Source organism: Strongyloides ratti, assembly GCF_001040885.1.
Source record: "Strongyloides ratti genome assembly S_ratti_ED321, chromosome : 2".
Taxonomy (NCBI): Eukaryota; Metazoa; Nematoda; class Chromadorea; order Rhabditida; family Strongyloididae; genus Strongyloides; species Strongyloides ratti.
In genome coordinates, this window is record NC_037308.1 from 856,428 (window position 1) to 869,880 (window position 13,453).

Sequence of the window (13,453 nt, forward strand, 5' to 3'; positions counted from 1 at the left end):
TTAAAAACATGAGTTATTAAAAATTACGTAACATATTTAAAATATGTTAAGAAAATTTGATAATTTTTTTATAATCTAACAAGATATTAATAACTATTGATATATCATCATATCTTTATATTTTATAATTTTTAGTTTAGAAAATGATAACATAAAGTTAGAAAAAAAAAAGATTAATATGTATTTGAAATAAAAGCTCAATTAATATTATATTAGTCCTATTTATAATTTTTAATTATATATCAAAATTAATGTTCTATTTTTTTTGTCATTAAAATTAGAAAGAATCATATATTAAATTTAAAATTATATAAGAAATATGAAATTAAGCCTTTTTTTAGTAATTATATAAAAAAAATAAGTTTAACTTTCACAAAGTGATAATATATAATTTATTTAAAAAGATTTTTAAGACTAATTCAATATCTTTCATATTATATAATTATAAATTATTAAAATTGTAAATAATATTTAATTTATCTTAGTGGTTATATATTAAATATTCTAAAACCAATGTTTCAAATTTATTTTATTCTAAAGGGACATTTTAAATTATTCTATTAATTATTTATATTAATGTTTTTTTTCATACATAAAAATTTTTTAAAATATAGCTCATAATGAAGAGTCTGATTTTTTTAAATATAAACAATTTTTATTACACAATATACTTTAAAATTGTCATAAACAATATTATATTTATCTATTTAATTTTTGCAATGAAATTAAATTTTTATTAATGATAAAGACATTCAATTTAAAAATGTCAGTAAATTTGGTCTTTCATTTTGATTATATCATTTAAAATTTGACAAAATAATATATTATGTTATTTTTTTAATTTATTAAAATTATGTTAAATATATAATTTAAGTTAAGAGGGTAGAAATGTTTAATAAAAATTTATATGAAAAAAACAAATTTTTTTCTATTACTAGTATTTGAATCAAATTACAAATAGGTAATAATAATATATAAATGCAAAAAAAAAATCAAAAAGTTAGTTTATATTTTTAAACTTTATTTTTTTTACTTATTTTAACGCTTTTTAACAGCTTAACATATGAAATTAAATTTTTTACATTTAAAGTTAAAGTTCATATATGATTGAGATGTAAAATGTCAAAAATATACTTTATTCAAAAGCTTAAAAGTATATTAAATTATTTCAGTTTAATAAATAAACCATAGTCAACCATATTTACATTAAAAATACTTTTTTTTTAATTTCGAATTGAATAAACCTTTTTATTTATTTTATAAAACAAAAATTACTTATTTATAATTAATATATATATATATGTAGGGATAAAAAATTTGTTATGCTTAAAGCTATTGTAACTAGCACACCAAAATATATACTATTATTTATCATAGGTAGTTATTTTCTAAAAAATTTTTAATAATTTTTTTTATCATAAATTCTTATTGAAATTAGTTTATCTTCTATTTAAATTAAAAAAAAATTAATAATAATATTTGTTAAAACAAATGATAAAATAGATAAATAAAATGTAAAATTAGATTATTTTTTATAATTAAAAAATCCAAATATATTTTTGTGATAACAACTATTCATTAATAAATTTATTTTAATATTATATTAAGTAAACCTATTTAAACTATATTTGTTAAAAAAAAAATACATTTGGAAATTAATGTTAAGCTGATTGTTTTTTATAATTTGTTTTAATTTTTAAATCTATAGAAAAATTTGTTTACACTATCACTCAAAAATTTCCATATTTTTAATATTTATCAGTTGTTTTATGTATATTTGTATAAAAAATATATTTTAAGTTAAAAAAAAAGTGTAACTTAATATTGTAACCAACAGATTCAAAAAATTTATACATGATTAATTTATCATCTAAAATTTAATCTATATTAATATTTAGATTTATCATTAAAGTTTTTACTCAATATTTTATTTTGTTAAATGTTATTTTTTTTACTAACAATTACATATTGAAAAGCATCTTTTTATGTGTCTTTTTTTTTTGAACAAAAAGTAACTTTCATTAAAAGAATTTGTTTTTATAATAAATGATTTCAATTATATTATATTTTTTTTGGCCAAAGTTTGTTTTCAATAAATGATTTTTTTAGAAAATAAATCTTTTATATAAGTTATATATTTTTTTTTATTATCATCTTTAATATTGTCAATGTTTATAACATTATTCATAGCGTATATTTGCAAGTTTTATTTAAGTACAAATTAAAAATTTACTTGAATAAAAGTTTTAAACAGTGTTATCTTAGATATTGAAAAGTATTTAAATAAACAATAGAATAATAAAAGGATTGCAATCATATATTCACATCATGAGAAATATTTACTTTTAAAGCGAAAATTTTCCATTAAACCTACTGATTTTCATTATAATATATATGAACAATTTTCTTAAATTATTTTATATTTTTTCAAAAACATATATTTTAATTGGTCTTAATTTATATTTTGTTGGTTATCTTGTGTGTGGTTTAGAGTAAAAATTTAACAACTTGAAGAATATAATTTTAAAAAAAATATTGTAGTAGTAACATACATACTATTGTTTCATGGATTCAAACAAATATTTATTGTTTAAGATAGTTATATTTTAACTTTTGTTATTTTAAACTATTATTATATAGTTTTTAAATAGAGAATAATATTTTTTTTGTAGTAACATTAGTAGTTGTTGTAGTTTGTTATAATAAAGTATTTTTATGTTTTTTAAAAGAAATTTATAAAATAATACTTTGATAAATGTTATATAAACTTATTTTATATTTATTTTTAATACAATCAAATAGACCCTATTATTTTAGAATAATTCAAATTCTTTATTTAAAAATACGACTTTCAAAATTATTTTTTTTTTTTTAAATTTGTTTAATCTTAATATTATATAAAAAAAAGCATTAAAACGTACTTTAAATCTTAACTACTTTTTTTTATGATCTATAAATGAAAAGTTAAAAGAACTCTGTTGAAATGTAGTGCATATTTTTAAATTCCATGTCATAGCATACAATGTTGAATTTAAAAAGTTTTTTCAAAATATTTTTTACTTACTATTTATAGAATAGCATTTTATAAGATAAATTTTTAATTTATTGAATTTTTAGAATTTTTTCTTAAAATTTTAACCTTAAAATATTTTTTTAATAATAATTTTTGTTATCAGATACTGTATTATATGTACAATTAACAAATTTATGTGTAAATATACTTATTTAAAATTTCTTACAATTATTTGTATATGTAATTTATCATTTATACTTTCAGACATCCTTTTTATCGTAAAGAGAAATGCTTTTTTTGATAATAACATTTTAATAAAAATATTTATGTCCTAATTGACATTTAATATTTGTATTTTGCCAAAAATTTCAAATACATCTATTTATATATTTTAAGAGCTTTGTTTTGAAAATGGTACTTTTACTAAAAGTTGGTAATTTTTTTAATTTAAATTACTTAGGAAGAATTCAAATTTTTATCACTTTTTTATATTGTAATATTCCACATATTTTAATGATAAATAATGAATCAAGAAATTATATAGATAAAATTGACCATGAAAAATTATTTCCTTTACGAGCAGCTTTATTTTTACCAAAAGCTTTCAAAAATTCAAATAAAAACTTACTAGCAACTATTGAATCAGTGATGCCAATCTTAGATATCGCAATAATAGATGCACATAAAAAATATTTAAGTAAATGGACTAAAAAAAGATATTGGATGAAAGTTAAAGCATTCCCAATTTCTGAATGTGAAGACCAAAAAACTGCTGCATGGAGTGCTTTAAAAGCCTTAGAATGGGCTACCATAGAAAATGTAAGTTTTTTTTTAAAAAAATAAATTAATTTAATTAAATTTTTTAATAGTTACATGCATCTTTTGGTCCTTCTTGCGATTATGCATTAGCTACAATTAATAGAATTTTAAGTTTTTACGAGGTTCCAATGTTTTCAAATGCTGGTTTTACAGAATTTTTTCATGATAAAAATTTATCATACCTTACAAGAATTGGAATTATAATGGAAAAAATTGAAAATTTAATAGGTGATTTATCGCAAATGTATAATTGGAAAAAATTACAATTACATTATCAAAAAAATTTTTGGCATACTGAATTATTAGAAAATAGTTTTTGTAAAATTATAATGAATGTAAGTTAGATAATTTTATTTATATAAATAATATTTATTACAAAGGATATTTATGGTCGTTATTCAGGAAAAATGAATGTACAATATAGTATATTAACAAAAAGTAATTATCGTGATTATCTTAAAGCAAATGTAGGAGTTGAATATGGAAGTAAGTCTTTTATTTATAAATTAAAAATTAAAAATATAAAAATATTATTGATAAAAAAATTAATGTTTATCAAATTATTTTGATACATAAAACTAAAAATTATGATAAAATTTTTGCAATAATGTGTGTGCAACAAAAACGATATAAAATTTTCTTATTCTTGTATCATGACATTTTAATTTAAACATTTTTTTTATCTCCAACTTCATTTCTCTTTTTGAGACAATCTTACTAGGTGAAGTTATGGGATTCTATCTTCTTTATCATTCATTAATTTCCTTGTTTCTAATATTTATTATTGAACTAGTATTATTGTATACTTTCTATCAATCATATCATTTTTATGACTATTTCTTTTCACTCAATATTTATTTATGTTTTCTTTCAAACAATAGTTATTAGTAACATTCAATTCAAAAAACAATACATATTTGTTATTTGATCAGTTCTTCAAAGTACTTTTAATACTAAATTTTTATAGTAATACATATATATATTCTTATGTCTAAAATTTTAACATTACATTAACAAAAATAGCTAACTGTTTATTTTTTTTTTTTTAAGAATTGTTAAAATATTCTCTTTCTTTATTATCTTTTACAAAGTAATATAAAATATATATTATCCATTTTATGTGTTAAAATAATAGAGGTAGCTTCAATAATTTTTTTTCAATCAATTCTTATATATTTTTTTTAACATAAAATAAATTTTAATTTGCAATTCTCCAAAATGTTAATTTAACTTTTATAATATTTTATTTAAACATTATTCCTTTTTTTTTACTTATAATTTTTTTTTATTATTATTTAGATCCTTATTTAAATTAAAAAAAAATAACAATTATATTTTTATATTAAAAGATTTATTTAAATATTACTATTTTAAATTTATTAAAAATTTTTTTAAAATATATAAATTACATCAATTTTATCTTATCCTTTTTCTCATTAGTGTCATCTATTTTTGCATACCTTTTGAAGCAAAAATAAAAAAAAATATATAAATAAATAGAAAGCAAATAGTGTCATTTTTAAAATTATAAATAGTGTCTTTTATAAGTATTCATTTTTACATTTAATTTATGTTTTAATTTAAAGTTATTTTTCATCAGATTGTCCTTAGATAAATTATAAACGTTTATATATTATTATAATAATGGATACACTCTCTGCCGTTTTCATTCATATATCATCATACATTGTTATTTTAATTTTTCCATACATTGCGCTACTATTTCCATAGACATAGGATAGTTCTTCACCATCATTATTTTATTTAACATATAAGATTTAACTTATTATTGTTATTTAAAAGATATTTATAAGTGTAAATAATATAAGCAAAAATAATACATTTTTAATGTTTTATTTTTTAATTATTATATATATATATAATATATAAGTTTACTTTACTTATTTAAATTTTTCTTATAAGAATAAATTTTTATTTTTAATTGACAAATAAATGTATAATCACTTTTTTTTATTATTATTAAATTTTTTTTTTTGATTTTCACATCACAATTTATATAAATACATTTTAAAGTTAAAAAAAAAATTTTTATTCTAGTATAAAATTTAAATGTCTATGGTAATTATTTTCTACTTTAATGTCCTAGCCAATGATTATTATATAAAAATTTTGTGAACATATTAGTTATCGTAATATCTGGTATGACGTAAATTAATTAATACTACCATTTAATATTTCTTGAACCAATCCCAATTTTCTTCGTGGAATGATGTTTTTTTAACATCAATCTCATCATGAAACTATTTTATCTACATGTAATTTTATATACATTAGATTTTTATATTATTCTTATCTTACAATTACAATATTTCTGTTTATCTTATGTTTAACATTTACTTTCTAATATCTAATTTTTAATAATATGTTGTTAAATTTCAATAATATAAATAATAATACTAAAAAATTGTTTGACAAAATATTTTTGTAATCACTTTATTATATATTTATATATGTTGTTTATTCTTTTATGTTATATTATGTAATTTTAATTTATTATTATCTTTTTTTTTTATAGCTTACTGAAATTAAAATTGTTACTTATCATATCTATTAATTTTAATTTACATATATTCAATATCAAACACCTTTCATCATATATATTTTAATCTTCTTTTTCTTAAAATTTTGTTCAAATATATGATGCCATTCAATTTATTATGATCCAATATAATCAAGTTACTATAGTATTACTTGTTTGTATTTTTATTTTTACATTATTTGTTAAAAATTATTGTTATGGTCCAAATATTGAATATTTAGAAAAGAAAATACACAATGGAAGGGAAGAATTTTTAGATTTATTGGAAAATAAATATATTTTTAGTGAATTGATGGATAATTCTAAAAAAAGTACTAATTTATGGAATAATATTAAAGAAAATTTTAAAATTAATGATAAGCATGATAATGTTTATAAAATGGAAAAAAGCATTACTCATAATACATATCATATTGATAAAGAAGATAAAATTATAGAAAGACATCATAAGAAAAAAAATCGTAAAAAAAGAGGAAGTAATAAAAATATTTCAAAATTTAAAAATGATTATGAAACAGAACCATTTTTTGTATTAATTCCATTACCTGAAAAAGCAAATGAAGCTCCTGAATGTAAATATAGAAACCCTTTTAATCTTGATTTGTTATCTGTTAGACCAGTTGTTGAAGAAGCTATAGAAGAAATACAAAATAAAATTTTTGCTAATAGAAATATAAGAATTATTCCCTTTTTTAATGATACTAAATGTTCTGATGCTATTGGACCTAATTTTGCTGTTGAATTATATAAACAAGAAAAACTTGACTGTATTATTGGGTATGCTTTTGTTTATTCATTAGCAACAATTAGTAGACTTTCAACATTATGGAAAGATGGAATACCAATTATATCACCTATTGGATTAACATCTAATTTAGATAATAAAACGGAGTATAAATATTTAACTAGAATTACGGGATCATATAAAGGTGTTGGTTCTGCAACATCTAAAATTATGAAAACAATTAATATTACAAATGTTTTGTTTTTATTACATGAACCACGACTAGTTAGAACTCAAGATATTCCATATTCAGAATGTTTTCATATTATTGGATCATTAATATATGAATTGGTAAATAATAACGATTTTGTCAAAAAACAAGATAGTTATGATGTAATTGATGAAACACTTCATAATACCACCGTTTATAAAGAAAAATTGAAAAAGTTGAGTGTTAAAGGAAATGGTATGTTTTAATAAAATATTTAAAAAATTATTATCAATGTTTGTTGCATACACATACAAATTTAAATATAAAAAGAAATATTATATCTGACACATGTATTATAATATTTAGATCGTAGTATATATATATATATATATATATTTATATATATATAAAATTATTATCATTGTTAAAATGTTTTTTTTTTCTAATTTATTTAAACAAATTATATTATTACATTTATTTTAAATTGAAAAAAAATCATGTTTTTTTTTTATTATTATTTTTATAACATATTTAGTATAACACATTTTACCTTTCAATTATAAATTTTAAAAAAAAAATGTTTTATTAATTATTTATAATATATTTAAAATTACTTTAATGATTTACTATTACGTAACGGCTTTATAAAATTTTCATTTTTATTATATTTACTTATAATATACTGGCAATTTTGTAATATTTATATGTGATTAAAATCAAAGCTTATTTGAGTGCTAAATAATCACGAGTAAATTTTTTTAAAAATTTTTCTGCTTTTAAATCGGAAGTTTATACATATTTATATAAAAATATGTAATTAGCAATACATGCGTCTATTTTTAAATTATATTAGTGATTTTTCTGTGATATAATTGCATTTTTATTTTTATTAAAATAATAATGCGTAATTAATGTGCAGTTTTATTAATGCATACCTTACACAATTAATTGAGGAAGATATATAGTTAAGAATGTTGATTTGGCGTGTTGTAGAAAATACTTTTAGATCAATAAAATAAAAATATATTTCTTTATCATTACTTATTTACATCATTCTCTTCTGTTTTATTTTTTTATAAACTTTTAAAGTTTATTATAAATCATATATTTATATCATTATTTGAAATTTTAATGAATCGTTTATATCTTTGTTTACGAAGTTAAATATAAAAATTAAAAAATTTTTTTTTCTATTGTTATGTAAGCTGTAGGGACACATATAGTTAAATTTATTGTACATATCATTTTTCTATAACTAAATTAAAAAATATTGTTGGAAATAGGACGATCAACTTTCTCCTATCGACATATTTATTATTTTTCTAGACGATATCTAAAGAATAAAGTATTTATACATACATTTTCTACTACTATGAATTAAATAATTACCACTAAAAAGTATATCTCTATATATTAAATAACAAACAAATGATATGAAATGTATGAAATTTAAGGTATTAATGTCAAAGAAGTATATAAAAAATATTTTGTTTTTAAATAAAAATTAATATAGGTTCTATAATTAAAGCACTAACTTAATATAAATATTTTTATTTCAAAATAAATTTTTCAGATCCATGAACGAAGATTTTTATAAATTTTATTTGCTAAATAGATATTTACTTATTCGCTTTTTGTTAATGCCAAATTAAAGTTGTTGTTTTTTTTTTATATAATATATTTAAACTTGGGCTTTATTAAACAACAACTCCCTCTAATTCAAAATTTCTTAACATTGTTTTTTTTGTCTTTTTTTTTTGTAATACTATGTATAGCTATATATTTTAAACATTTTAAGAGATATTTATTTTTAATTTTATTGATAAATGAAATGGTTTTTAACAATATGTTTCCTTTTATTTAGTGTGTTTTTAGTTAAAAGTGAAGAAAAGCAAAGAAATTAAGTAAAAGAAAGAAGACATTTACGATTTTTATTATTAATAATTTTTTTTTTATGATAACTCTTTTATATTTTATTATTATTATTATAAATATAATTTAAGGCTTTTTTTTTTAGTTACATGTTACAGTTTTTATAGGACACTATGTTAAATAAAATATAAAATTTAATATAACTATGGTTTTCGAGTAACTTTAATTACTTCATTTATCTTAATATAAATATTTTTTTTGTTATTAACGCTTATCATACTAATTTGTTCATCATATACTGCCTTTTAACCGTATCATTTTAAATATCCATTACATTTTAAAAATACTCCGTCTGAATATAAAATTTTACAACATATATAAAAATATCTTGTTAAATTTTACATTGCCAAATTTCTCATATTCTATATTATGTAAGAATGTTGTTTCATTTCCCCTACTTTTAAGTACATTCTTAGATATTATTTTTAATAAACAAAATTTTTTAAATAAGAAATTTTCTTTTTCGATCTCTTCCAATAATAATTGCTTATTTAAAACATTTTTATTTGACAAATCTTTATATATAGAATTGGAAAAAAAAAATTATTTTCAGGAATTGAAATAAACTAAATATGTATTATCGGTTTGTAGATATATTTATATGTATTCTCATTAAAATGGTTGGTTTTTAATTTAAAAACAATATAGTGGTAATATATAGGCTTATATTAAAATAAAAAGTACATATAATAAAGTGCCACAAACTTAATTTATAAATATTTAATATAAATTATTAAAATAAAAAAGATATGTCATATGCCAAATTATGTTTTTAATAATAATTTATTACAATATGATTTCTGTATAAAAATATTTAATGTTTGCTTATTTACGCTTAATATAAAATTTTTGTTAGAAATATTGTAAATAGGAAATGCAGTTTTAGGACAATTTTTGGTTATATAACTTTTCTATACTTATCATATGGAATATTTGATGTAAGTAAAAATTGTTGTAAAGTTAATAGATGTCGGCATAAAGTCCATGTCAGTGAGATAGTCAAGTAGCCGTCTCTTCTATATCATCCTTGGTAGGCTATTATTTATATAAATATATATATTGTGTGATTTTGCAAAAAATCAATTTGCTAAATATATTACTTTAGTGTGCCAATTTTATGTTAAAAATTGTTTCTTTATTACATTCTTTTTATACTTTCATTGTTATCTCTAATCAATCGATGTTTTGACTTTTTTTTTTTTCATTAAAATGATAGTGGCAATAAAAATTTTTGTCAAAATATACATTTAAAGATTTTTAAGTCATTTATTATATATATATATGTATTTTTTTTTTATTTACATAATATTTTTGACGTTAGTTCTTTATCACTTACTAAATATATTTCCTTAAACCATTTCCTTTCATAAACCCATTTGATATATAACCATATAATTTTAAAAATTATCTTTATTTTCTCAAAACCATCATTATTTGTCTATTTTAATAATTATAGCATTAATAAATGTTACACGAAACCAGAATATTAATGTCTTTTATTTAACCAAATTCGTAATCATTTTTTTTTAATCAAAGTTATAGAAAAAATAGTTTACATATTGAAATTTGAAACCAATTTTTTTTTAATAAAAAATTTAAATAACTATAATGCCGTTCTAATATTTATATGTATATATGAGATTATATGTTTTTAAATATTTACTTTTTATACTAATAATTTATACATTTATACATCGGCGGCTTCTTATTATTTACAAACCAGTCTAATAATAAAATAGATCTATTTAAAATTTTAATAATATATTTTTAAATCTATCTTAAAAATCTCACATTTCCTTGTCAAGAGTACTTTGAAAAATTCTTTTGACTCATTTATTTATCGTAATATATATACATAGTTTATTAATATATCTTTTTAAAATACTACTTAATTTCTTAAATTTATATATGGTATGTAGTTTGCTTTATTAGCAATAATATATATAAATGTAAAGGTATATTAATAAATAATACATACATAGTAAGTATTTATTAATAATAACCTAGTCTAGCTGACCTTTAGAATGAAATGGATAACAATTTATGATTGTTGTAATACTTGATGGCTTATAATCTTAGAAATAATCTTTCAATTAAAATTAGAGATTTATTGATTAAATAAATTATACTTGCAAATAATAAAATTTAAAAGTTACATTTTTAAAATTAGATTTTGTATATTTCAGTGTTATTATATATATATAATTAAATTATTTATCGTTGTAAAAACCTTATTGGTTATTATGTATTTTCTGTCATTTAAATTACCATTAAATCTACATTCTTAATCTTTATGATAAAAAGTTACATATTTTAAAATTATTTTTTTTTTATAAACTTTTGTGTTTCATTAATCTTCTGCCTAAATTTTTATGATAATGTGGTATATAGAGTATAACCAAATAACAGGAAGAAGTTTTGTTCTAAAATACAATTGAAAAAAAAAAAAAATTTTTTTTAACTAAAAAATAATAGATTGAGGGATTAATTTTTGTACATTTTTTTTATCATTAAAATAACTGATTATATTGTATTTAAATGTTTACAAATAATTTAAAAAAAATAATCATTTGAAATATAAAATATTTTGTTCATTATAGATACATTACAATCTAGCATACATTCTTTTTTATAATAACATTTAACTTTTTAATTCTTCAGAAACTGGCTTCAATATATAATATTTGCAAAATTTACAATAACTTTATTTTATAAAATTTAGTATTTTATTTGTCAGTTTACCTTCAATTATTTTTCTACAATAACTAATAAAACTAAAAAAAAAAAAAATTTTTTTTTCTTATATTTACAGTATAAATTTTAAAAAATATAACAAGTATAATTTTATAACATTTAAAAAAAAAGAGTTTTTAAATATTTTAATGATACTTATACTCTTTATTTACATTTTAAAAATTACCATATATGTGTGTACTTTGAAATAATTACATTACTTTATCAGAAGTTTTTAAAAAAATTAGTTTTGTTAATTATTCTTATTTATATTATTTTTTGTTTCTAAAATATTAAAAAGCAATAGTACAAAATATTTGTAGGAATAAAGTACTACTACATTATTATTTTTATACATATTAGAAAGAATGATTTTTATTTTTATGTCATGAATAATTTTAAACTATATTTTAAAAAGTCAATTGGAAATATTTTATTTTTAATAATAGTTTACATATTGAAATATTATCAATAACGGTCTCATAAAATGTTAGATTTTAACACCTGATTTATGAAACCTTATGATATGTTATAATAGACCTAGTAAAATATAAAAATACAACTATCATGATTACAACCCTTCCATTGCTTTGTTATACAGACTTTTAATATGCTTAAAGCTTATCACAATTATACATTTTGCTTTTTTCTTTTGCACTCTTTCATTTTAAATGAATTAATATACTTTTGTTAGAAATTGATTTATTTTTTATACTTTAAATTTTATTTAAAAAAAATACATTAACTTTTAAATAATTTTTAATTCAATATTTTCCAAGGATATTTTATAAAAACTTACTCATATTATTAACATAATTAATTATATGTTAAGAATGTAATTTTAATTTATTTCTTTAGAATATCTATAGAAATTTTATTCAAAAGAAAGAAAATAAGTATTTAATATTTTTGCATTAATAGAAATTTATTTTTTTTATATAATTTATTTTTCTTATTATTACAATTGACAATAACTTATATTGAAGAAAATTTTTTGAAAAAAATAAAATCAAATATTCTCTTATATTTTATTTTCATGACTTTTACATTAAAGTTGGAGTTAGCTAATAATAATACATATATATATATATAAAATATTTATGTTGATTTAGTAAAGATAGATATGTATTATCTTTACTATCACCTCTCTATCGTGTTCCTTTTAACTAGAACAACAATATATTCTGGTTAATTTAACTAAAATAACATTTCTGCTTATTATTAACATTTTATCTCTTGTTAAAAAAAAATCTCTCTTGCCAAATCATTTTTTTTTTTTTTTGTAATAATTCAAATTACCATTATCAAAAAATTTTATTTAATACCTTTATAATAATAATATTTGAAAAATTATAAATATTTTATTTCCTTACAGAAATCTATTTCAGAATTCTACATGGTGACATAGTATCGCCAACATTTCTAAAATAAGCATATTTTTTTTTTATATATATATATATT

General features: G+C 17.4%; 1 protein-coding gene across 1 annotated transcript; it reads left to right on the top strand.

The window, feature by feature from the left end:
• Positions 1 to 3,526: 3,526 nt before the first annotated feature.
• On the top strand, positions 3,527 to 7,593 carry SRAE_2000024600 (Extracellular ligand-binding receptor domain and Periplasmic binding protein-like I domain-containing protein; the record flags this gene model as incomplete). The annotated part of the gene is made up of 4 exons (XM_024651054.1): positions 3,527 to 3,832; positions 3,883 to 4,167; positions 4,213 to 4,318; positions 6,539 to 7,593. The coding sequence occupies 4 exons, from the start codon at positions 3,527 to 3,529 to the stop codon at positions 7,591 to 7,593; spliced, it is 1,752 nt and encodes a 583-aa protein (XP_024504769.1).
• Positions 7,594 to 13,453: the final 5,860 nt, after the last annotated feature.